Raw genomic sequence first — 25,723 nt, forward strand, 5'->3', positions numbered from 1 at the left:
ATTCTGTTCGCTTCATTTCCAGGGACCTGAGGTTCGTGAAAAGCCTTTTGAGGGAAAGACGTGTAACTCAATCGGCTGTACATGCTCGGTGATAGCGAGCTGCGATGACGAGGCAGGAAATGAGTTTCAACTGGGGAGTCATAGATGCTGATATGTGTGGGTGGTACACGGAGGAACAGGGAAGCACGGACGCCAACGATGCCAACGCCAGCCTAAAAACAGAGCAATACTAACACCTAGGACCCACATGTCAACCAAAAAAGGCGACTTAATTGTCTGCCTGAGAACAGGTGTCAGGCTCCCTATCAATCCAACAGACAGAGAAACAGAATCTAGTACAGTCTGTGCCTTGTGCCGGAAAAGCCGAGTAAGACAGCTAATGTCACATCTGTCAGCGTCGACTGAGTTTCAGATGGAGCAGAAATGTAATTCAATTGCAGACAGAATTAATACACAGGAGCTGGAAGGTCAACTACAGGTGTATCCAGAATGTCAAGGGAACCCTAATTAACTATTGTGTTGAAATGTCACGAAAATCCACAGTGATCATTAGAGGACCTACCCACCAATAAACAAATATCCCTGGCATTTATAAAACTGCATTAACATTTGATCACGTGTTTATGTCCATAGCATTTGTTAAAGCTAACCCAATAATTTTGCCTGATGTTGGCTTCACATCTCAGCCAGGACACAGTTAACGGCATCACAAGACACATGTATGTGCGTTCATGCGTGTACGTTTGTGCTGACGTTACATAAGTATGGCTGGTAGAGCTAGTAGCGTACTTTAATGAATTACAGGTTTAAAAGGCGAGCTATCTTTTAAAAATAATACAAGATAAAAATAAACAGCCAAAAATACACTATCAGAGCCAGAAACTGAAAAAATAGAAAGAATAACCGAACGTAACCAAATCTAAGGTTAACATCGTGATATTTTGTCAAAGCTACTTTATTCTGCAAGTGTCATTGAAAAACCTGCCAAAAATAAACTGTTTTTATTGAAGAGATTCTGTAAAGAGCAAAAAATTCTGCGCTCCTTGGTGTGCACAGAACAGATGAGCAGGGAAATTCATTCAAAATGCTAAAATATCTATAAAATGTGGAGCCGGTGGACACTTGAAAAAACATTGTGTATGTCCTTTTTAATAAATAATCAAAGAAACTCTACTTTTTTATGGCATTATAACTATGTCATACTGCACAGAAGACATTCAAGTTTTCTATAATCTATGGATTATTCCCAGAGAGATGCAGGACTTTATATCACAGCGAAAAATGAGCCGTCAGTGAGTAAAAATGTAACAGGCGAAAAAAAGGAAACTGCACAGGATTAAGAGTAGCTAAGTTTAATAACTAGGCAATTGGCGGCGCACATGGAAGCAGCGGCTCCTTCAGGAGACAGCGACAGTGAACGTTTAGTGACTTGTCTATCCCAGACGTTCATTCCGTAAAACGCACTAAGTAAATGATCCTAAAGAAACGCTCTCTCATCTTGCCTGTACTACTTTGTACAGCAAAATGACAATAAACCTGATTTGAACTGGACTTAACACATCAAGTAATAAGTTAGTTTTGCTTTATAAAAATCTGTGAAATTTAGCTAGCATTTGACACATTTATTATGTATAGTAACACTCACTTTTATCCTGTGACAGAAATATAGTGAGATGCCATAAATTTGTTATTTATATTTTCCTGAGAACTGTGAGATCACTAGGGAATTCTCAGAGTGGAAATCCCGACTTTATCCTCGCAATCATGCAGCTCTATAGCAGAGCAGCCGCCGGAACAACCCATCTGGACAGTGATGAAGAGATCACTATTTGGCAACCTGGGGTGACAGAAACTGTAACTGGTGTAAAGTACTAACAGTCCATTTCCTGAGCTGGTCCGAGTGACACGGATAAAGATGGTTAGGGAGGTGTGATCTCACACATGCTTTTGCTGTGTGGCGCTGAGATTTGCGCTGTGAGAAGCCAGACAGAGCGTGCTCTGTACGGGAACACAATGATACTGTGAGAAAAGCCAGAAAGGGTTCAAAAACAAAACAATAAAAACAAGGGAGGAAGTGAGCAGCATCCTGGGGTGCATGTAGTCTGTAAGTCAGACTGGGTTTATTTTAGGCTGCTTATTGATCCACTATTTGGGAAGTCTTGTTGAGTAAAGTTGACATTAGGCAAAAACAACACAACCAGGGAGGAGATAAAAATAAAAGTGTTGTGCCATGGTAATTTGAGGAAGAGGAGACTGAGAGAACCACAGAAAGATCAGATCAAGCAGGGTTTCACTCATAGGTCATTAAAAAGAGTGATAAACCTTGGCTAAGTGCACCGAGGCCAAAGCCTGCCAAATATACACTCTCTTCCATGAGCGGCAGAGTCAGCCAAGACATGCCAAATTACACAACAGCACCGCTCAGTTTTTATAAGTATTTATTTTCAGATGCATTTCTTGTTTTGCTGCCTGGTAGAGTTTCACAACAAACCAACCATACAGCCCTCTGTTGCTTTAGCTTTACATTTTGTGCTTTCTGTACTTAAAGACAGAACTGCCCAGTCACTCTGAGCAGACCAACTGATCACCGATTAATCATTTACATCGCAGGTATGTGCTCTAACATGTGAAACCTCCAACCACCCCCACTGCCCATTACAGCTCTAACCAAGCCTGCAAAGTCATTAGTGAGTGCATCATATGGAGGCCTAGCCGGGGCTCTCCTCCAGCATTCACAATTGGGTTTTCTCTTCCACAGACAGGTCTCTGATCAGGGCCAGGAACCCTCCCATTAAGGCAAGTTTTCCAGCTCTCTCTTGTGTTTTTCTCCCTGCCTGCACCACAGTCAATCCATCATCCTTCCTGCCTCCCCAGTGACCACCGACAATAGAGTTAAAGCTCACAGGGACTTTAAGGCCTCTGCGAGTTTCAACTGCTGTCACTCAGTTTCCTAAAAGGCACTCTTCAGGTCAGTACGTTGTTTAAAAAATAATAATGGGGTAGCTGAAAGGTTGAACACTGTGGTAGGCCTGGAGTAGAAAGCAGCCTAGTCTGGGAAAAGTTAAATAACCTGCACAAAATAAAAAATAGTAAAAAAAAAAAAAAACAGGTAGAATACAGTAAAGTTTAAAAACTGTACAACAGGTACAAACAGCAGCTAATATCTGTAAAATAATTACATTTTTGGCTGACTTAAATACAGCAAAACAGTGGAATTATACAGTGTCACAGTGTAAATGAACAAAAAACGGGTAAAAATCTCTAAAATAACAGTTCATAAAGTTACTATCATTGTTTGATCCTTAAAAGATCAAATATTCCTTTAAAATACTCGATGAAATCTGTGAATTAACAATATTTTTCCTGATTTAATCACAGTAAAAACAGTGAAATGTTATGGTAAAATATTGTCAGACAAGGAAGTACCATTAATAGAAATACTGGTTTCCGATGTGGACATTATTTACAGTTTCAGTCTGCTTCCTTTTTTTTTTTTTTTTTCCTCTCACAGTAAACATGTAAACTAATACTTTCTTTCTATGATATTGCAGAAAGAAAACAGGGAAAAATATAACAGCCAACTGTTCAAATGATAGTCGTGATAATGCAGTGTTTTCATGAGCTAATTAACAAGATAAGCACATATTCAAATGAGGGCAGTTTTACATCAGAGGAGACACTGAAGTAGTTCAGGTCAATGCTACAGCCACTAATGAGGATCCTGCCTTCACTGAATACAGTTTAACATTTGATGAGTTCTTTCCTTGTGTCTGCAGTATGTTATTAAATCAAATGCTTTAGCCTTGATAATCTGTCATGTCCATGCTTCTCCACCGTAACCTCTGAATAAAGGTTTAAAACGGCCAACACGTGATCTTAAAAAGGATCAGTAAATAAATCGGGTGTCAGTGTGTCTAAGAGCAAACACATTGCAGTGTATGGTGTGGTTGCTGTGACGCACACAACAAAGCTCACTGTGATCTCCACAAGTTAACAGTTGGATTATGACGATCTGACAGCCACACAAGAGCAAAGCAGTCAGTGTTTTCCTTTGAGCTAAGCATTTATGGAGAAAGAGTTCAAAGACAATAACTGGATGTGTAACCTATGCTTCCTTTCTGTGACCTGATTTTCAGGACATTACCACTACGGTGTCACATTCCCCTGCAATCAACACACAGCAAAAGTTTGTATACCTTAAGAGACGCTCTCTCTCTGTCTAATGTGGGAAAGTGTCTGCAGTCCAAATCACATTTGCTGCTGAATGCAGCTGATCTGTTTAATACAAGTGCACCCACTGTGCCTCCAGATGTGTTTAATGTCATCTACTCCTCCTGGAACTCCACCTTTAAAATGTAAAAGTGTAAAAGAAAAAAACAAAACCAGTGTTGCAGACAGGGGAACCAGGCCTGAACCAAAAAACACAGCTGAAGTAATTACATCTTCACAATTGCTCCGTTAAAAAGCAAATTAGAAATCTGTAATAAAAAAGAAGAAGACAAAAAACATCTATTCAAACTTTTAATCACAACAGGGACAAAGTGAAACAAGTTAACGCAGACAAAGAGGGGACTGAACAAAACTCGTTATTCAGAAAAAATCCATTTGTTGAAGACAAAAGTCGGATTAGGAATATGTCAACATTTTGACTTCAATAACAGAAGACAGAATCCCCCGGGGAAGTGCATGTGATCACCACTATGCGTGCGCTCACAGACCAGCTCAATCGCCGAGGTGACTCACAAATGAGAGGGCGCAGGGGAAGGAAAGTGACACGTTCTCCTTTGTCGCCGGGGAACGTCACGAAGATGCTCAACGAGTTTGCGAGAAGATGACAATGCTGACAAACCGCAGAGAACAGAGCAACAACTCGGTATCCTTTACAAGATGACTCTGAGACGTTATGAGAATGTAAACAGAGACTAACTGGCTACATGACTAACGACACGTTGAGGCCTTCAATTAGATAATTTCGTTTTTTCTTTACCCTGCAACCTTTGGGTCCAATAGATTCAATAGACTGTATTAGTCTGCTGCTTTATCTCACACTATTGACCTGACGACATAACAGGTCACAACAAAAGCTTTCAATAGAAGAAAGGCATCGACTTTTCACGGAAAAATAGCACAAAGAAAGAATAGTTGTAATCAATGACCGCACTGTAAAAAAAATCTATTTTACAATGTTTTTCCTTTTTATTTTAGTTTTTTTCTGCGTGTGAAATACACAAAGATATCAATAAAATTACATAAACAGCCACTTCCTACAGGCCTAATGTAAAATAACGTTATTAAACAGTGACTGTAAAAAGAAACAAAACACAACATTTCCAGAAAATGTACAATTTGACATAAACAGACTTCCTATTTTACAATTATTTGTATCGATGAAACAGTTAACATCAACTTTAATATTGTAAACATATTTTTAAAACTAAATACAATTAGTGACAATTAACAGTAAAGGTGGAATTGGTTTCTTTTATTCCACATATTGTTGGTAAATTAGCTATATCTTGTATAATCACAGAAGTTTTCACACCACACGTTAAATTACACGTGTTTTCATCAGTGTGTAATATCTATGAGCAGTGGCAATCTGTTAAAATGCAGTTTTGACCACTATTTTATTTTAATATAAACACCTTTACACATGTAAATATCCTCAAATAAACATGAAAAAGTGCGAAAATACATATCTAATGTAAAATTAAGGCTAAAAATGTATTTCAATGATGTAAAATACTGTGTTTTCATGAGATGGTTATTTTTCATTACTTTACAGAATTCTTAGGATTGTTAACTGCAAGACGATTACAGTTACACAACTGAGTAAAAATTATTTACGATCATGACTTTGGCTTCCTACATTTAAATGAACCTAATTAGCTGAAATATTAATGTTTAGAACACGCGCTCTGCTCACAGGAAAGTCTACAATGCCAAAAAAGTGCATGTAGATAAAACCTTGGTCTCAACTTGGATAAATCCTACATTAGAATGCCTTATGTTAATCTTTTCAAAGTTACTTTTGGACAAAGATATTGTAAATGAGGAGACCAGAGGCTTCTCTGTGTACAGCCACCGAGCTAGCATCTATCATAGCCTGTATGTGAGGCATTTAGGGAGCGACGGTAAATTGCAGAGTGTATCGATAAGCAGATGTTCTGTAAGTTAAATTTTTCCTCAAGGATAAGAATTAAATCCAGGTAAACAAGAACCTTATTTTGATGCTAAAATTAGCAGGAATGTAGCACAACAAGGAAGTGAAAACGATTATCTGTTTATGTAAATGTGAAAGTGCAATAACAACATGTTGTCCCTAAAAATGAGTGAATATTCTCAACATTGATCAAACTTTGGCCATAATTGCGCAGTCTAAGTTGGAGTACGGTGTGAATGACCACACACATAAAGTGCAGATACCCCTGGGGGGCGGTTTTAGTCTTGTTGAATCCATAACCTCATCTTCCAGACAGCTCTCGCCCTAAGCAGAGCAGCCACAGGTCACAGTAAGCCTGTTAACCAGAGTACTACCAGGAACACCAGCTTAGTGGGTGACGTAACATTACAGCAGGGAGGGATGATCGCGCTAACTCACTGTTCTGTGGAATCGATCAAAAATATCACTGTGCGCGCTTTCCTAAAACCTGTTATGAAGAGCAATCATCGCTAAATGTCAGTGGTCGGGGGGGAATTGCTTTAATGAGCACCATGATGCGCGCTTGTGTTTGCTCAGTGTACGTAACAGGTGAATCATTCACCTCAAGTAAGGCGTCAGTACAGGCAATTAGGCAGGTGATCCGACAGCTCCTGTGTGCAATTAGAAAAACGCCTGCCACAATAGCCACAAACAGGGATAATGGCAGCTACGAGGCTGAGCTTTGTTCCTAGTTTCCTTCTTTTCCCAGCTGGAATCCTCACCGTGGACTTCCCAGACGCTCGAGATATTCGAGACACAATCAAACTCATCACAGACTGAAAAAAAGCCTACATCTGGGCTCACCTACAACAGAGAGCTGGCCTTCTAATCCCCTCGTGTAGCGACATGATAAAGGCAAGGATTAAAATGCGAGTCAGTCATCCAGTCAGTCAGTCAGTCAGTCAACACTGCTGCCTGCCTACTTGCATCATCAGCCCCACTGCTCCGCTTAGCCTCTCCTGCACTGGGCATGCACAACTCAGCAGATGCTCAAGGCCTGGCCGTGGTCGTATATATCTATAATGCAGAGCGCCATAAGATCCACTATGCCTCTTCATCTATAAATAGACTGCTGCCAACCTTCGGTCCCAGTGGATATACACGTATACCGAAGTGATCAGACGGACGCATTCACAACAGTGTAGTTAAATTTACATAATGGACAGATTTCTGCCTTCCATGCATTTTGAGTGACTGTTATCCACTACTTGAGCTTACAGGACATTATTTGAATAAAAAAAAAAAGCACTGACCCCTGAAAATTCACAGATGCCTGCTCTTTACATTATCAGGATCTCTTTGGAATGAAACGGATTAAACAAGCTTTTGTTGACAAAGAGTATCCAGCACATCACTCTAATCATTAATTTAAAAGCACAGATGAAGATACATGTGTGTTATAATGGTCACTATAATGATTAGATATTACCAGAATGACTGCACTGGGATTTAAATTAATATATATGAGACAGGCTGCCACTTCGGGTAACAATAAAAATCTACTTGGAAACTACATTTTATGCTTTCTCAGTGACTCGCCGCCTATAAACAATACTAAACTTGCGATGATCATTTTGCAAAAATAAAATTAAAACACAGCATGAACTCTCTGTACCATGGTCCTCAATGCAAACGTGGTCTCCTCAATGATCCAGATGTGGCTGTTGCTCTTCGGTAGCTCCGATTTCAGGATGCCCCCCAAATATTCTTCACCCTGTGATCCCAATGCTTCTGATCGCTGGTTGATGTCCTTACGCTCACTCTGAGGTACGTGAAGCCATCTGCTGTGTGCACAATCCATTCCCTGAGTGTAAAACCCAGTCTAAAGGGTACTGTAGCTGGGTTTCCTTTAGGGGTTGTCTAACACGACCAGCTTTGGGAGTGGACGGCGAGAGTCTATCCCGTCCGACTTGTTTTATCCTTTGGTCTCACCCTATTCTGATGCTTCTGATGCTTTCTAAGGCGGGCAGTCACCTAGTCTTTTGGGTTTCCATCCCAGCGGTTTGTAGTGACAACACACTCAACTAGTTGTTTTTGCTTTAATGTAACAGGCGGAGCACAAACTGACCAACACACAAGCTTTAATCCCCCCCAAACGCAAAACCAAAAATTTCCAGCACCATTTACTAAATCTGGCCGCCACTGACACACTGCGCTAAAGTGATCCTAAGCTATATATTAATGTCAGCTATTGGTAATATCTCATAAAGCTGGCAGCTTCTTTTAATAGGCTCCTTATCAAAAACCGCTCTATCCATGAACGTTGCCCTTCTTCCGCTCCAATCAAGACCTCACAAGACACCGAAAGATAAGATGCATTTAGGACACAGCTAGAAGAGAAGGTTTGGGATCCTTACTTGCCAAGAAAACGGCACGCTAAGTCAGCCCGACCTCTAAATTAATCCACAAGGGCAGGAACTCCCTTCACTGAGGTATCAATTCTAGGTGTTCTGCAGGCTAAATCAGGCCTGTGGAAAGTAGGTGACAGGAGCACCCCGGGGTCACGGATTAGTAACTACTGTTGTGTCTAAGTTAGATCACACACCTTGGCTTAAATCTGACTAAACCTATAATGGCTTGTAAGCAGGGAACTGTGTTTTTTTTATTTATTACACTGACATGAGGTCAAGCAATGGTTCATATCAAGGTAAAGAGGCAGGATTTCTACTTTACTGTGCCAAAATACAACAATAAAAAATGTATTTAAGCTCTTGCTGGGAACAAGCATACATCTGCTAGCACCATGCTGCAACAGGGAACCACGTGTTTTGAAACTGGAAGTCACTGAATTGTCAGTTATTCTTACAAAAAAAAAAAAGATTAGCAAACTAGCTAAGACAGCAGCTGAAGCTTTCATGAAAACGACTGGCTGCACTTGTGTTGTCAAAGTCTGTGTTTTGTGTGTGTGTTACTTAGTTGATAATTCCAGGTCAGCAATCCACAAACCAGCAATAATAAGCTGTGTGTTTAAAAAAAAGAAAAAAAAGAGGGGGCTAAAAGCAAAGTCCTTCCCCTCTTAAACACACAATCTCAGCAAAACTTAAGAAGCAGTTAGGGGACTGTTACCCACCTCCTGAGTTCACGTCTTAAAGATTTAACTAAATGTCAGCCCAAATGAAAAGGGTACACTTATTCTAAAAGGTGTCTGGTGCTTATTACACCCTCCACCGGGTTATTAGCAACCGAAGACCGTGATTAAAAGCCTCAACTGGCACCGCTGATTCAGCTTTGGGACCAGCTAGCCTGTTAGCATCGTCGTCACCACACAATGCCAGCTCTCCCAGCGAGCTCTCGTTGCGGCGAGGTCCTCTCAGCGGAGCTCCGGCAGCTGCTGCGGCTGCGGCAGAAAAAAAAAACCGCTTGCCTCACTCACCTTTTTCATCCGCGGAGCCTCGGCCACGGTTCCGTCGCGGTTGACGAAAGCCTCCCCGCCGTTCTGCTGCGGGTCCGTGCGCTTCATAGCCGACGCCTGGGGCATCTTCGCGGGGTTCGGGGTGAGCAAGCCCAGGCTGCCTTCACCGGCTTTCGCGGAGGGCTCCGCGGCAGGGGACGTAGCGGCAGAGGAACCGGCCTCGTGCGGGTCGTTTCTGGCGAGGTTCTTGCCCTCCGACGTGGGTGTCACCGGGGATTCAGCCGCCAGGTCTTTGCCGGTGGGGACGTCTTTGAGTTCGACCTCTGCCATTTTCGCTGCCACAACCTGGACTGACATCGCTGCAGTTTCTCAAAGTCCTTTTTCCAGCACAGATAGAGAGTGGAGCGGATGTGAGCGGAGGAGCAACGGCGGCGAAATGCATTCTGGTCCCTGTAGTTCCACTGAGTAGCTCAAACACTCCCCCCTTTAAGACACCTCTCCCATTAGGCATGTCCACGCCACTAAAATGCTTGCACACCTTACTCACCATAAGAAAACCCAATAAAACCATAAACACACTATATAATATTCAGCTAAATGGCAGCATTAATTAACACTTTGACTACATTTCCCAGCAGACAAAGCCGCGCAGTTGTGGTAAATGTAGTTTGTATTAAAAGAGGACGACAGTAAACTACAAAACAAACGCGATGTTGGCCACATAATCACACTTAACATTTATACACCGTCTCTGAAAACCAAACGTTGGGATTTTCAGTTTTATATCAATGATTTCCCTTCTCATAGGCACACAAAATAAAAAGTAGGGTGCAAAAAATAACAAAAATCCCTTGCAATTTTCTCCATACGATAAAAGGCATGTTTTGTCCTTTGCATATGTTGAGACCAAATTATTGAATTTGTCAATCAGTATTGTTCTCCAGCCACAAGATTTTGCATCACATTACAGTGGATATCTGCATCATATGAGAAAATGGGTACAGGAGTAAGGTCAAATAATATTAAATGAACTACATTGCCACCAGGTGGATGTATGAGGTAGTTAAAAAACACAATGCACATCAGGCAGAGGGAAATGATCAAACTTCTGCAGTTCTCTTTTTAATATCTCAATTTAATTTTCACATCTCATAACTTCTGTAAAATGCATCATTGAAAACGAGCACACATGTCAAATGTAACCAACGGCAGACACAGGAAGTCAGGATGAATGGCATTCAGTGCTTCTTAGTAAAAAACAGCATGTTTACAAAAAAAAAAAGAATGACATTGGTGACTCAAAGGCTTTTCCTTTTTTCTCCAAATCGCACATCACCTGTCATATCATCACTATTGTACATGTGTGACATTACAGCCTCATAAACAGGTACAATTAGCAACTACAGAATACTTTAATACCATATTTCAGCACTGCAGCAATTTGCACAGGTCTGTTTTTTAATTCAAGCACATGCCAGGAGCATCGCTATTACTGGAAAGATTTATTACTACAAAAGAACAGGGAAGAAGTCGCAACAAGCTAGTAGCAAAAGGTTGCTGATGCCAAAACAAAACACATGGTTAAGTCCTCACACACACTGTATTTACATTCAAGCTAATGGGTTCAGAGCCCTTTCGCCATCCGCCAGACAAATCTGAGGTATATTATTTACAAGGCTGCCATGCTGGTACATTCTCAAAAATATAAAAATCAGAAAATCAAATCGTGTTTAAAAAATACAGCTCTTTGTTGCGTCGTAAGCCCTCTGTGGTGTAAAAGAAACGAGTTCCTAAAAGGTGAATAATAATGCAGCAGGTTGCCAATTTGTACAGTAAAATTGAGAACATGCCCAAATACACGCATTTATTATCACTTCAAGGTGAAGTGCTGTTTTCCATGTGCACCTAAAAAAAGCAGTCTTTAGGTTGATATGATGTTCCAACCAGCATAGCCTTGCAGCATTGCGGGGTGGAAAAAAAATCCACTTGCACCTGCTCGTTTCCTGTAAAAGGCCGTGCATCAGTCTTCGAATATCCACAAGATATTCACACCAGAGAGGCCCAGATTTACTCTCCTGAGGGAGGGGGAAAAAAAGCAATTTAATTATTCCCCAAAAGGACAAGCAAGGTCGAGCTAATCATTTTGAATCAATATGCAATCTGGTTTTTTTTTCCGTGTATGACCTTTGTGTTGAAAATGAGTCAATATTTCATGATAATAGCCTCTACTGGCTGTAATCATGTCAGAGATTAGTTTGAACAAGTCACTCTTTTATAGGCTTTTAGCAGCAGAGGTACTCACCCCAGCATCCCTGATTCCTTGGTCTTAATGACATAAAGGAACATGAGGACAGTGTGGAACAGGTTGTTTCTGCCCTGTAATAGCAAAAGAAAATGGGTTCATGTCACAGCAAATAAATTGCTACCAACGAGCAAGACATCAGTGTTAATGAACAAGATGCCTGTTGTGATGTGAGCTCTTCCTCTGGCAGAGTGGTTGTACATGAGGGGACTGCTGACATATATAACAGGGATTTATCCAACTAACAGGGAAATAGTAAATGGGTTTATGAACGAACAATGTGAAGGACAAAAAATATATTATTTTAGTGACTGAAAAGATTACAAAAGCTCATGTATTGTCGAATCTTGTGCGCTCTGTTAAAATTGAGATAAAGTGCAGTACTATATTCACGCATTGATAAAGAAAACATCTGGAATTTTAGAATCCCAAAGGAAATTTTTTTTTGATCTCTTCTTGGATTTAGTGATATCTACAAATAACACGACTAAGATGGTACGAAATAAGAAAACTGTGACACAAGAGTACTCTTTGGGTTTGATTTTAGGACAGCAATGGTATAATAAATGCACAAGCTTTGTTTTAAGAACCACAAAAGTAGAAGTATTTCTTGGGTGTTTTTGCTGTCACCTTGGGAAGACTGTAGATGTGTCCTTGGTATATGAGCTGGTAGTGAGGGGGAGTCGTGCTGCTTTGGTGGATGCAGAAGAGGTTCTCCTTGGTTACATCTACCACAGTCAAAAAAGGGATACAAGAGCTAAAACACCACAAAATCTTCAGTCTTGTATTGCTGTTCTTGACATTTCGTGTGCACTTACCAGGTTTGTCTGGTGTGTGGCTGAAGTGCTGTGAAGTGAAAGTTTTCCCATCTGGGTACTTGGGGTGCGGCGGCAGCCTGGTGTCCAAGTATGTGCAAAACACATGCATGAGGATCTGAGGGGACAGATGAAGACAGTGACCTGACTATGAGGGGGAAATACTATCATTTTTGGTGTTATGCAGAATGATTCCACTGATGAGGAAAGCTACAGAGACAGTAAAAGGCTCAGAGAAGGTTTCATCTGAAGAAACAAACTTGAACAACTGGAGCCTTTTTGATGGCAAAAATTAAACACTTAAGCAAAGGAAATATAGAAATCTACATTTGAACAGGCGCAGTATTACAGTAACAAGTAATGAAATACCATTTAACAATGATTCACCACAAGCAGGGTTAACATGTGGTCTTAATGAACAGCGTCAAAGTCACTATTTCATGTTCATGCCATTGTCTGACAGCAGAAACATTAAAGTATGTAAATGAGAACAGCTTTACGGGGAATTCAACCGCATTAAAATACAGTGTAAGTAAGCACAGAGAGCAGGAGAGAAACAAAAAGACTTTATGTGTCTTCTGTGTGTTTGCTATCTACTTCAATTTGAAGTAGTCGCTTACTTTTCAAGCCTTGGGTCTTTGGAAACTTTTCAACTGAATCAAAGTGCTCAACTGCTGACACCATCGCTCATGACTAATGTTATGATACTGCACTGAAACATCTGTTATAATGAACTGAAGTTATGTCAGTTAAGAATATTGATGTCGACACATTTTTCGCATAAACTTCATCGATGATGCCGATGAAACACAACAGCTGTGACCACAAGCTTCTCATGTCTCTGCGTACACTTGTGGTTGTGTGTGTGTAGACTCACAGCACAGTCAGTAGGGAGGTCAGTATCCCACTTTCTGTTCTTCAGGTCACCACCACCGTTCCATCGAAAGGAGCTCATGCAGCCACTATGAGCCAGCTCTGACGGGACAGAACAAACAAAGCACACAAACAGCTAATCAGATCATTGTTCCAGTTATCTTGTACAACCACAAACAATCAAAATGTAATCAACAAAAGCATGTAAAAACACACATTTTTTTACCCTTTGTTATACACATATACAGGAATTTAAGCTCCAATCAATACCTAAACACAGTACAGGCTGCATTTCTGAACCTACCCTTTATCCGGTCCACTAGATACTCCTGATTGGGTGTGACGTCCAAGTATTGAACGATAGAGTTCAACGTGGGGATTGACGAGGCTTTCATCACTGCTGCCTGCTTCAGACTGCTTATGCTGGCCTCTGGTAGAAGGAAGAAGGAAAACTAGTGTTAAACTAGGTGCCATCATTACACTGAAATCACAATGGTTAGTAAAGAATGAGATTTTTCCAGTGATTTGGAAATGTGTGGCACTTGTGTCTAAACAAACTGTATGCGCACTGTTCTTGTTTTACTAAAGAAAATCTTGAAAAGAACTAGTTTGGTGGTTTAACATGACAATATTTTTAATTACCTTTAAATGCTCATTTAGATATTCAGGATATATAAAACTCATAGTTTTAACAAGTACAGTCACAGTGAATAATAAGATGCTTTACTAAACTGCTGGAATGTTTTAATACGCCACATTTTTATCCGATAGTAATAAAATAATAGGTGTAAGTTGATATGAATATCTAACATTTATTTGAGGAGATGGTGTAATAATGACCTCTGCAGCTGTTTTACCTCCTATCTGGAGCTCTGGGCAGCCCATCCTCCTGAGCTGGCTGTTCACAGAATCTATTTCTTTGACCAACGGGACCAAGATGGTGTCACTGATCCACTGCAAACACATGGAAACATTTCCTGACTAAACTCAAATCTATGTGAACTCTTATGCATGATGTGTAAACTTAATTCAACATAGCCAGTGAATGACATGACCACTCACATTTCTAAGTTTGGCCGTCCAGCTATCGATGCGATCCACGACCGGGCGACTGGTTGTAATTCTGGCCCAAACCTGCATATCAGGATGGGAACAAGAAGGACATTTTCAAAACAACAATCCCCAGTTAGAATACGTATTTCACAAATAGTAGCTCCATCAACAGACTAAAGTGTCATTTTGTCAGCCAAGGACTTAAGTCACCAAACGGCCTTCATTGTGGTAGAACAAACTATCCGATGCTGATGTACAGACCTCCTCTGCAGCCTGTTTGGATCCCAGATCTGTCTCATCCTTGTGGGCAGATGGTGCCTGAGAGCGACATGCAGGCTGGTACAGGAATTTCCTCAGGCTTTGTGCGTAATCTCCTACTGAACGGTTGTAGTTCCAAAATGTTGGACTGTGGCTCGGAGACACAGACTCTGGACTGCCTACAGAGGGAATCAAGTAATTGTGATAGTGGAAAGTTTTTTTCCATAATATGTTAAATAAAGTTACACAGATCAAGATAAAGATTTAATGTTGGGTTTAATATAATATTAACAAAAGAATTCCTACAATCTACAGCACCAACCTAACTGGCTTCGGTGACTCCTCTCCTCCTCTGTGCGCAAGAACCTCTCCAGACTTTTCAGATCCTCCATGTAGTCCTCCTTGCTTCCAGGGGAGTTAAACACCGATGGAGATGTGCGATATCGAGCTCTCAAGCTGGTGCCTTCTGCTGACCCGATGGTGTTCGGATAAGGAGAAGAGCCGGAGGAAGGGCTGTAGTTCAAGACCTACAACAGAGACAACACAATGGACACAAAATGGAGTTATTACAGTGTACATTTATGTTTTTCTCAGTGTTACTGTTGTAAAAACAAAACAAAACATACCTTTCCAAAGGCTACTGAGGGGGAAAAGGGGCCTCCTGCACTGCTCGGGGTGGACGGGTTACTCAGAGGAGGGCTGTAACCTTGCACACAGCTGGGGGAGAATTTGGGGCTGGTTGTGGCCGCCCGAGAAGGACTAAAGCTCAGCACGCTCTGACCCTGCAGTGGAGACGACTGGGCTGGAGCTGGGGTTTCTTTCTTTTCTGGTTTCTGGGGCGGAGAGGCCTGAATACCTGCGAAGGGAAAGACAAAACCTGCCATGACACAGTGGTTCACAATGCACTATTTTACTTGCTACAAAGCATCTTGTATGTAAAAAGGATCGGACAAAAGCTGAGAAATATACAGTTCTCGTATTAGAGCCTTACTTGTGTTTCTCAGACCCAGTAGATGATGCTGCTCGGGGGATACAGCAATAGTGGAGGGAGCCATAGTGTACTTGAAATACTTCCAGAAGTCAAAAAGAGCATTGAGGCTAAAGAGAGAAGCTAGCACCAGTTCTATAAAAGAGGAGAGGAAAAAAAAAGAAGACACTGTAACAAACAACTGGGTGTCACATTAAATTGCACACTTGTATTTATAGCTTTTCCATCACGTCACCATGTTTCTGCAGTCTGAATTAAAATACACCTGAAAACTCCAACTGTTTAACAATGAAATTGTAAAATACCTCAAACAGGCTGAATGAAAACATAACCAAGACAGTGACCCAGTACAATTAGTTTTATTGTCTTTAAATCTGCTGATTATTTTCTCGATTAAATGATTACTTGTTTCGTCTCTAAAATGTCAACAAATGGTAAAACATCTTGATCTGTGTTTCCTAAAGCTCAAGATCACATCCTCAGATGCTTTGCTTCATCTACAACCCCATGATATTCTGTTTACTCTCATAGAGGAGAGACAGAAAACAATTACATTTAAGAATCAGGAATAAAAGAATTCAGACTTTTCTTTAGAAAAAAAAAATCGCTCAGTAATCAAAATACTTTGCGATTAATTTAACAGTTAACAACTAATCAATGAATCCATTAAATATTGCTGCTCTATTACATTACAACTTTTAAGTCGATCTTTTTAATGGCTCACAACAACAGCAAACATCCTTAGAATAAATAACAGTAGTGGAACCTCACCGATGTACCAGATAGGCCAGTAGGTGATGTTGTAGTATCGGCTCAGCAATTTCCCTGACCTGACAGAAAAGCAAAAAAGACACAGAACACATAATTAAACTGTGCACAGGAATCTGAGAGATGAAACATTCAGGGCAGTGTTGCGTATTAACTGGAGATCCTGTTCTCTGTTCATGTAAAATGCATATTCATGGTGATATCCTCTACAGACAACAACAGGAAGCGAGCGGCCTGCTCTACCTTCATACCTCATGTTTAGTCTGTTGGCTGTTTAATGCTCGTTAATGATTTATGTTAACTGATAACAGTCACAACTTAACACAGATGAACGTTCGCTAATAAATAAATGCACCTGTTGTCCACAACACAAATCATGTACACTTGTTTAGAGAAAAACTTACACCTGATAACTTGCTCTTAATCTACTTTGCCCTACATATAATTGTCACAGCAACAGGATCATTTCAGTAATAACAATCAAAACCTATGAATTAGTTCACGCCTCTTTATCAGTCCCTGTGGCTCACCGTGTAGGGCAGAGTTCAGGCATATTTGTCGTCCTTTTGAGAATTACTTTATGTTTATTTAATTCAAGCTGAAGGTTTATATTGTCTAAAAGGAAAGGTTGTGACGCTGAAAACTAAAGTTTTTAGCATAGAGTCATTGTTAAGGTCCCATATTTTGCCCCTTCTCAGCAAATTAATAAACACGACTTTCAATGTTTCAGCTTAAAATACAACAAAGTTGGTTCATTTTACTCTGACTATACGACCTCTGTTGGTGAGGTTGTCTGACAACATTGGAGTCTAAAATCAGCAGCATAGCAGTGTAGAGTGGCATCTTTAAAGAGGATTTTAATGGGCTGTGTTTAGTGAATGTTTTATACTCATTCCATTGGATGACAACAGAAACAGAAAAATGTTTAAACAACAAAAAGCTTAATTGGGAATTCAGCTGCAGTATATGTGAGGAGGAGAGAAGCAAACAGATGTAAACACTGACTGTGTCTAAACGGCACTGAAGCATAGCAGGCGACATTAAAACAGAGCAACCCACCCAGTTCTTGTTTATCGGTCTTAAAGGTCTCTGTATCATCTCTGTAAGTCTCTAAGCTTTACAGTCTCCACAGACCAAATAAACAATAGCTACGCAGGTCATACGACACTCTAACAGTCAGTACTTTGCTATAGTTGTGGTGACATTACTATTAATAACAAAAGCACACCGCTGTATCTTCAGTTCCTCAGATGCTGGGAGTGCATGAAGACTTCTGTGATCACTCTTGCAATGAACAACAGAACATTTGGTGCTGCTCATGGCTGAGACATTTTAGAGTTTGCAGTAGCGGCTCCAGAAAGTTAACAAACCTGGTGGATTGAGCGGCAGCTGCTCATTCTGAACGGTTCACCTCACAAGCAGCCGGCAGCGAGGGCGCAGGATGCAAAGTCTGAGCTGGACGAAGACTGGTTCTAAAGCTGATATGTTTCTTACTGCCTTGTAAAGTTATCTAGTTGTGGGGGGACTTGAGTAAGTAACTTTTGGCTCTGAATATGAGGAATCTGCGACTATAAACATCAGGATTTCCCTCCAGCAGGCTTGAACAGCAAACAAACATCACCAGGCAACATGATCACCACATCAGCTGGAACACCAGTGCTACATTACAATTTTTAGGTCGCTATTCCAGCAGAACTACTTACATTTCAGTGTAAATCATGCCAGCCAGGGACATATTGAGGACAGCCCAGGCGAGGACCACCTGTCGAGCCTGCTCCTCCCTCCTCATCCTCAGCGCCCGGTCGATCATACTGGGCATCCCCTCCTTCGGTGGGGTCAACATGATGTTATCACACTGGTCAGGCTGAAAGAAAGAGCAGAGAGAAACACTCTGAGACAAAAAAAAAAAAACAAGCATGAAATGTGCCAAGACCAAGTCGAGCTTTAAAACAGACAGATTAAGCGAGTATACTTAAACTTGACATGAAAGTTAGCACGACAGCTGTGCTCAACTTACGGCTAACACAAGTGTAGCTCAGTTAGCCCTGCTAGCTAAACGGCTAGCTAAAGTTAGCTGTAGCTTTTACCACAAACAGAGAGGAACGTGCAGCGAAAGTTTAGTTTCTGGTTGGATTTCCGTCCACAATGTAAACAAGCCACAACGCTGAGGGGTTATTCAGAGGGCGATATAACCAAAATATTATACAAAGCGTAGGAAATGTAGAAAATTCATACCACGCTGAAGTGAATGACAACCGCGGCGCTGCATAATTTGTATTTTAACCGGCAGTTGCAAAGTGCACTACCGGGTCATCACACCGGCCTCATTTAAATATGACACTTTGGAAAATTAAAAAAAGTTTTTTTTGGTTGTTGTTTTGTTTTTTTAATTTCTGTTTTGCACCTAAAATTTTCTTATGTGGAATCTCACACAAACAGCGACAATTGTAGTAATATGTGCAAGGAAAAAAAATAATTAAAAAAAAATGTCACATTAGTTTTGAGACTAATTTCTATCAATGCATTAATCTCTTTGGAAATATTAGATATTCACGTGACTAATGTTTTTATTCAAGTTTTTTCTACCTGTTCTAAGTGAAGTAGAAACGCTGCAACAAAATAGTAATCAATGACAAACAAAACCAGTGATCAGTGAAACAAATTGAGCAAATCTATCATTTTGAATCTGCCTAATTGCATTAACATGGTTATAAAACTGAATGACTGAAAGTCAGTGGACACACAGCTGCAGCAGTAATCCAGAAATATAGAACAAGCCACAGCACCACTAATCAGAGCCACAGTGGCTGGATCCTGAAACTGACGCCACCACTTTTACAATCTGGCTCCAAACAACAGATGGTTATAGAAGTATTTCCCACTTGGTACAGGGGTTATCAGTGGAAATGAAAGTGTCTGTGACTGCTCAGAGCATTGCATACTATCAACCTCTATGGACGGCATCAAAGAAAATAAAAAACGCTGCTTGCCATCCATCGCAAAACTGCAAGATTGACTTTGTTATGAAAAGAAGCCTGATGGATACTGGAATATTGGGAACACTTTCTTTTGTCAGATGAGACCAAGATAAATTTGTTCACCTCAGATGTGGTCGAGCAGGTTTGGTATGAACGTAGTCAGGACTACCACAGCGAATGCACAGTCCTGACCGTGAAGCATGAAGGTGACATTTGTAGATGCATCATGGATGTCTGGAGATGTACCAAAAATACTAGATAACAAGATGACTTCCAAATCTGCAGAAACTTGGAAGACGAGAAATATTTCCATCCATCCATTATCTATACACCGCTTAATCCTCACTGGGGTCGCAGGGGGCTGAAGCCTATCCCAGCTGACTCAGGGTGAAGGCAGGGGACACTCACATTCACTCCTACAGACAGAATCACCAATTAACCTCAACATGTTTTCGGACCTTGTGGGAGGAAGCCGGAGAACCCGGAGGGAACCCACACTGCACGGGGAGAACATGCAAACTCCACGCAGAAAGATCCCAGTGCCCCCACCGGGACGCGAACCGGCGACCTTCTCGGCAACAGTGTTCGAGAAACAGTTAAGCAAGTAAATGATCCAAAACACACTGCCAAAATCACGCAAGAGTTTCTAAATAGGAAAAAGTAAAAACTAAGACCTGTCTAAGTAAGTCGCCTGATTTAAATCCAACACCTCTGAGATACTTTAAAGAGAAAAGCTGAGCAACACAAAACCTCCAGCAAAGAGCAGTTGAAATAAAATGGTCTTTGATGAATGGCAGAACATCTCTCCAGAAAATGAACATCCTCCATGTTAAAGAGGCTTGAGTTTGTCATCAAAATTAGAAGTGGACAAATGAAATACTACAAAGGTCTGCTGAGTTTTGTTGGATGAAGTTCCGACTGTGGGGCTGCTATTTTTCATATATTAAATCTAAACTGTATGACGCTCATTTCTGTTCCGTTATATCCACTATGATCACCAGTCTGCATGCTTTACATAATGAAAACAACACAGACATTTAAAAAAAAAAAAAAAAGTACCAATAAACAACATAACAGCTGTAAATATCCATTTATTAAAATGTGCAACGGATAAGATGGAGCTATAACATGATTGTAACATTCAGTCAACACTCACACCAGGTGGGATATTGTCACATTAATGCCCAGATACTTGATTTCAAAAGGCTCGCTTCCATTCACACACACACGACAGAATTAAATAAAGGGAAGAGAATACAAAATTAATAAATAAAGAAAAATAGCACAACCCATTTAGCAACTACATATAATCAAGAATAATATAAAAAAAATGCAGGAATATACAAGAATATCAGAATTTTAGAACTGACATTCTTCTGCAATTACTAATCTGTATCAGTTGTGTTATTGAGTGAACTGAGGAATTAGGATTAAAGAAAAACAACCAGTAAATGAGAGCTTATGTGAACCCACTAAAACCGTTAATATCACAGAGGCCTGAGTTAATGAAGAGAAAATAACTTGAAAGAAGTATGTTCAAATCTTTATCAGCTGGCTTCTAATGTGACAAAGATTACACTGGTCTACACCCATTTTGGTGTCAAAGTTTTTTGAGCTGATTTTGGACAACTGCAGTGTGCCGAATCCAAATATTACATTGGTTTTGCTCAATGAGGTCAAAAGTTTGATTTGTCGCCACATGCACTTTTGTTTTTTACATTTTGTGTACATGTGCGGGTATCTATGCTTTGTATCGTACAATATTCTTTTTCTATTTCCTGAAATGAACAAATTCTGAAACCTTTTCAAGTTGATACTGTAAATATTTGTAGGTGAATTAAATGTAGATAAAAAGTTTACCCCCTGGTTTATGAACAACACATTAGAGTCACGTGATTTTATCAGAAAGAGATGGAGACCAGGCATCAGGGACGCTGGGATGCAGTCGTGATGGCTGATTACTGCTGGACTCTGAAGAGAGATAAACCTGCTGCTGATCATTCCAGGAGCTCCAAGAAGTGCAAGTTCAAGCCCTGAATTTTGAGCAATGCTGATGAAAAATGCAATGTACTTGTATTTAGCTTTATAAATGTTTACGCTCATCAACTTGTGGATCATTTAGCTTATGAAAAGGATTAGAAAATGAAATTTTTCCTCTAAAATCCGATTTCATATGAGAAATACTAAAATAAATCAATCGCTAATGTCAAAAAATTTGATCAACTTAGTGGCAAAATCGATTTTTTCAAAATCGAGTTGGCATAAAAACGTGACCTGACACAGAAAAGCAGATGTCATTTTTGGATTCAGCGTTGCAAAAATGTCCTAAATCAGTTAAATCAGTCAGACACCTTCAACAAAATACTTTTTGTAACCCAGTGTTATTTTAGCAGCAGCGATATGCTTGTGAGAGGCTAAACACGTTTTTAACATTTTTATAATGCAAAATGTGGCAGTTAAATTGTATTAATTTTGACAAATGTCAGTTATATTTTAACAAAGTAACTAGTATTTGGCAAAAAAAAAAAAAAGAGAGGTAAACATTGGTACTGTAGTAAATAAATAAAACATCTCAAGAGGCACAGTGTTGTCAATGAGGGGGTGACAGGGACTTCTCAGAGTTATATCCTCCAACATCCAAACCACAGTCCTCGCTATTTGCTGAGTCAACGAGCCTCTCTCCTCCTCTTCTGCCGTCGTCATCCTCCTCATCGTCTTCCTCCTCGTCGACGTCCTGCTCCTTACGGGACACTCTTTCCATCTTGGGCCCTTTGCAGATCTTCAGGTGACGCGTGAGGTGGTATTTGGTGAGGAACGCTTTGTGGCACTTCTCGCAGACAAAGTCTCTTCGGCCCTCGTGAGAGTTCATGTGCTTCTTCAGGTGGTTGGTCTTGAGGAAGTGTTTGTTGCACTTGGGGCACTGAATCCGGCGTTCGCTGTGGTGAGAAAAAAACAGGGGAATGACTAATAAATAGGGAGAAAATACTGCAACAAAACCAACAGTCCATCAGTTTGTTCGGTTTTACAATAAGTAATCTGTACATACTGCGTGTGAGAGAACATGTGCTGTTTCAGGTCATGTTTCCTGATGAAGGTTCGGTCGCAAAGGTCGCACTTGAGCTTCTCTGCACCGGTGTGGATGAGCATGTGTGACGCCACGTGGGATTTCTGGGTGAACGATTTCTCGCAAACGGTGCATCTGTAGTTCTTCTGACCTGTAAGTGGGAAAAGTCAAGTAAACAGTAAAGTTAAAAAGCTGATTTTAGGTACAGTTAAACGATATCTATTCGTTAAACGTTACTTTTCACACTCTGCAAGTACCTGTGTGAATCTTGAGGTGCATCCTGAGGTTGCTGGGATCGCTGAAGGCCTTGCTGCAGTATTCACACTTGTGTGGTTTCATTCCTACGTGCCCCATGAAGTGCACATTGAGCTTAGTGGAAGTTATGAAAGCCCGGGAACACATGCTGCACTTGAATTTCTTCTCCCGCACATGACCCTGGCCTTTTGCTCTGGGGTTGTTAGAGTTTCTACTACTGCTGCCCCCGCTGCTGTTGTCGCTGTTTGTTTGCCCCGTGGGGTGGTTGTGGCAGGGCCACGGGGAAGAGGACGAGCTTGAGGTTCCGTTGGTCAGCTTCTCTTCCTGGTGAGTGTGTTGCTGTGGCTGCTGCTCTTGTTGCTGCTGCTGCTGCTGCTGTGGAGGTGGTGGTTGTTGCTGCGAGTGGTCCTGCTGCGACGGGCTGTGGCTGTGTGGAGGCTGGTTATGGCTGTGGTTACCGTTATGGTTGCTAAGATGAGACTTGAGCTCAGAGAAGGAGGAGCACTCTTTGCCACATTGGCAGATTTCACCCTCAGGCACCTGAGGAACACCTTCAGAGGTAAAAAGACGGCAGGATAGTCATCAACAATCCACCCAAAATTCACTCTCAGGTTTGAAAGGCAAACAGATATCCAAGCCAGAAACGGTAAAAACTGAAAGAAAACTGAAAATTATCCAAAAGCCACCAAGTTATTAAATTTAACGATCAAAATTTTAAATTTAAAAACTTGACAAAAAATAATAATTTGCAGCCACATTCTGTAAAAAGCAAAAAGAATTCTGTGCTCCTCAGTGCAGACATGAAGCCAATAACAACTCACCTGTGACCAACAGTCACAAGACAAAAATTCACTGCTCTTCGGCTGAACTGCAGATTGTGTGGCATTCTAACTTATTATACAACTTATTATAATATTTCTACTTCCTACATGTAGTGATGTTTGAGCTCTCTCTATCTTGTCAAGAAAGTGTTAAAAAGTGTTGTGAAATTAACTCGTGTTAATGCTGATAATGCTTGTTGACACAAGTGCAACAAGTCCTTGGCATTTAAGTTAACAAACAATAAATTTGTGGAAATTGTGGGACTTATTGATTTGGGGGCTTTTCTTTAGCAACTGTAAACATTTGTATTGGCATTTGTAGAAGAAATATTCAAAACTTTTGTCACATTAAAATATATATATCACACAACATAAATGCTGTCAAAGAAAAAGTCCTGCATTTATTTATGCTTTCAACTCTAAAGTAAAGAATGACAAAAAGGAAATTAAAAACAAAACATAAAATAGAGCAATGCTAATCCTGTTTGTAATTAGTGTTGTTTTTTTTTTTTTTGTTTCTTAATGAGTATACAACACTCATCCCTGTTCCGTCCTCTCACCCATCAGCCTGCAGTAGTCTCTGCTGTAGTAGAAGAGCAGCTCCTGGTCCGGGTGGATCTCTGTGGTTGTACAGAAGAACAGTTTACCATTGGCAGGATACGCCACCAGATTCTGCTCTTCGCGGGTCCTAAATGCACAAACACACATCCAAATTATAACAGAATACTGCTTTTTATGCCAACTCTCTTTTTTCATTTGTTGTGCAGTTTACGAACAATGCATACTCTTGAACGTTTTTTTAAATATACACAGAATAAATGATCATTAGCATATCTTGGCGTCGTACCTCGCCTTGCGGACAAACATCATCCAGTTGCATTCGTTCTCATCTGTCGTCACAATGTAGAACTCCAGCACATTGTTGTGGTACATCTGTGGCAGGAGAAATCACTTATTGTCAATTATTATATTAAGCAGGGTTTTGCGCTGCCTGAGACAACCTCAGTTCAACACAAACCACAGCACGGACCTTCCATATTTGAGGTGTGTCCTTTTCTAGCCAATCAGAGAGATCCACGCTGCTACAATGCTGGCCAACTATTGGTCCAAAGCAGGTCCTCGGAGGAATGACGTCCCGTGCAAAGACTCCTATAAGGAGGAACAAACACAAATATTCATAGTAATGCAACAATGCAAACTTGAAGGTAAACATCAACACTGTGTGTGTGCTTTTATGATTCCATTTACCAGTTAAATAACATTTGGGCTCACCAAAACTGACTAAAAAATTTGCCTTATAATCTGCCATTTAAGTTATCTGCTAAATATAACTGCTGTGTCAGTCCACAGAACACGTCTGTCTAAATATTAGTCCCAAAAAGACACTGTTTAGGAGTGTTAGCAATCTCACCAAGAGGTTCGTCAGCCACTGAGATGCGCAGGCACAGTGGACGTGGAAGAGAGAGGCGAGCTCGGCTCTGGATGGGAGCATCAGGGATGAAGGTGACCGGGCCGTGTTCCGGACAGTCTGAGGTATATGAGCGTTCACATAGTGTGCACCCTGCAACAAAACCAGCAGAACAAAGTTAGTGCAGGCTAGAGCTGTCTGAGAAACTTACATTAACTGCACATAAACAATGTGAAGAGCTTTTTTGTTGCACATCTTCATATAATCAACAATGAAAATCCTAAAACGTGGCTGCATGACAAAAGCTGACATTAGGACTGAACCAAATATCGCTTCAGTCAACACTGTGATGTGCACGCAATTCACCCTAATTTAGAGGTTCTTGGACACATTTAAGTTTGTCTTTTTGTTTTGTTTTATTTACAAGATTATGGAATTCGCTGCCATCATGCAGTCTCCACATGACTGAGCAGTTACATCAGCACTACAAAGCTCTGTTTGATGAGTGTGGAGTCAGATCTGAATACCGCCAAAAGCAAAAACATAATTTTGGATGTTTTTACCAGTGTTACACCACATGACAAAA

The 25,723-nt window shown here is 40.6% G+C and overlaps 3 protein-coding genes across 3 annotated transcripts in view; all 3 read right to left on the reverse strand.

The window, feature by feature from the left end:
• Positions 1-9,955, reverse strand: part of ahcyl2b (adenosylhomocysteinase like 2b) — a 60,413-nt gene extending 50,458 nt beyond the window's left edge. Inside the window, exon 1 of the mRNA XM_008300588.1 lies at positions 9,576-9,955. Within this exon, the coding sequence (XP_008298810.1) occupies positions 9,576-9,911 (336 nt within the window). The 5' untranslated portion in view covers positions 9,912-9,955. The remainder of the gene's footprint in view (positions 1-9,575) is intronic.
• Positions 9,956-10,654: 699 nt separating this feature from the next.
• Positions 10,655-18,864, reverse strand: tmem209 (transmembrane protein 209). The gene is made up of 15 exons (XM_008300589.1): positions 18,847-18,864; positions 18,315-18,475; positions 16,615-16,673; positions 15,847-15,978; positions 15,482-15,711; positions 15,178-15,382; positions 14,859-15,034; positions 14,607-14,678; positions 14,402-14,498; positions 13,849-13,974; positions 13,549-13,646; positions 12,675-12,789; positions 12,487-12,584; positions 11,857-11,930; positions 10,655-11,629 (listed from the first exon to the last, which is right to left on the reverse strand). The coding sequence occupies exons 2-15, from the start codon at positions 18,452-18,454 to the stop codon at positions 11,575-11,577; spliced, it is 1,677 nt and encodes a 558-aa protein (XP_008298811.1). The 5' UTR covers positions 18,455-18,475; positions 18,847-18,864; the 3' UTR covers positions 10,655-11,574.
• A 1,796-nt stretch (positions 18,865-20,660) lies between these two features.
• LOC103371316 (PR domain zinc finger protein 4-like) lies at positions 20,661-25,290 on the reverse strand (the record flags this gene model as incomplete). The annotated part of the gene is made up of 7 exons (XM_008300590.1): positions 20,661-22,525; positions 22,636-22,804; positions 22,911-23,459; positions 24,290-24,417; positions 24,577-24,662; positions 24,760-24,878; positions 25,141-25,290. Coding segments are annotated over 7 exons (1,547 nt in total), but the record flags the coding sequence as incomplete, so codon positions are not given.
• Between the last annotated feature and the right edge of the window lie 433 nt (positions 25,291-25,723).

The sequence above is a fragment of the Stegastes partitus genome, unplaced genomic scaffold (genome assembly GCF_000690725.1).
Source record: "Stegastes partitus isolate 25-593 unplaced genomic scaffold, Stegastes_partitus-1.0.2 Scaffold1562, whole genome shotgun sequence".
NCBI classification, from domain to species: domain Eukaryota; kingdom Metazoa; phylum Chordata; class Actinopteri; family Pomacentridae; genus Stegastes; species Stegastes partitus.

What these genes read in the sequence shown, in the direction of transcription:
- tmem209 (XM_008300589.1), bottom strand. Translation starts at nt 18,454, where the DNA reads ATGTTGACCCCACCGAAGGAGGGGATGCCCAGTATGATCGACCGGGCG. An exon ending in ACTGGGTCTGAGAAACACAA is followed by an intron (nt 15,712 to 15,846) that starts GTAAGGCTCTAA and finishes TTCCCTTCGCAG; the next exon opens with GTATTCAGGCCTCTCCGCCC. An exon ending in CCCAGAGCTCCAGATAGGAG is followed by an intron (nt 13,975 to 14,401) that starts GTAAAACAGCTG and finishes TCCTTCTACCAG; the next exon opens with AGGCCAGCATAAGCAGTCTG.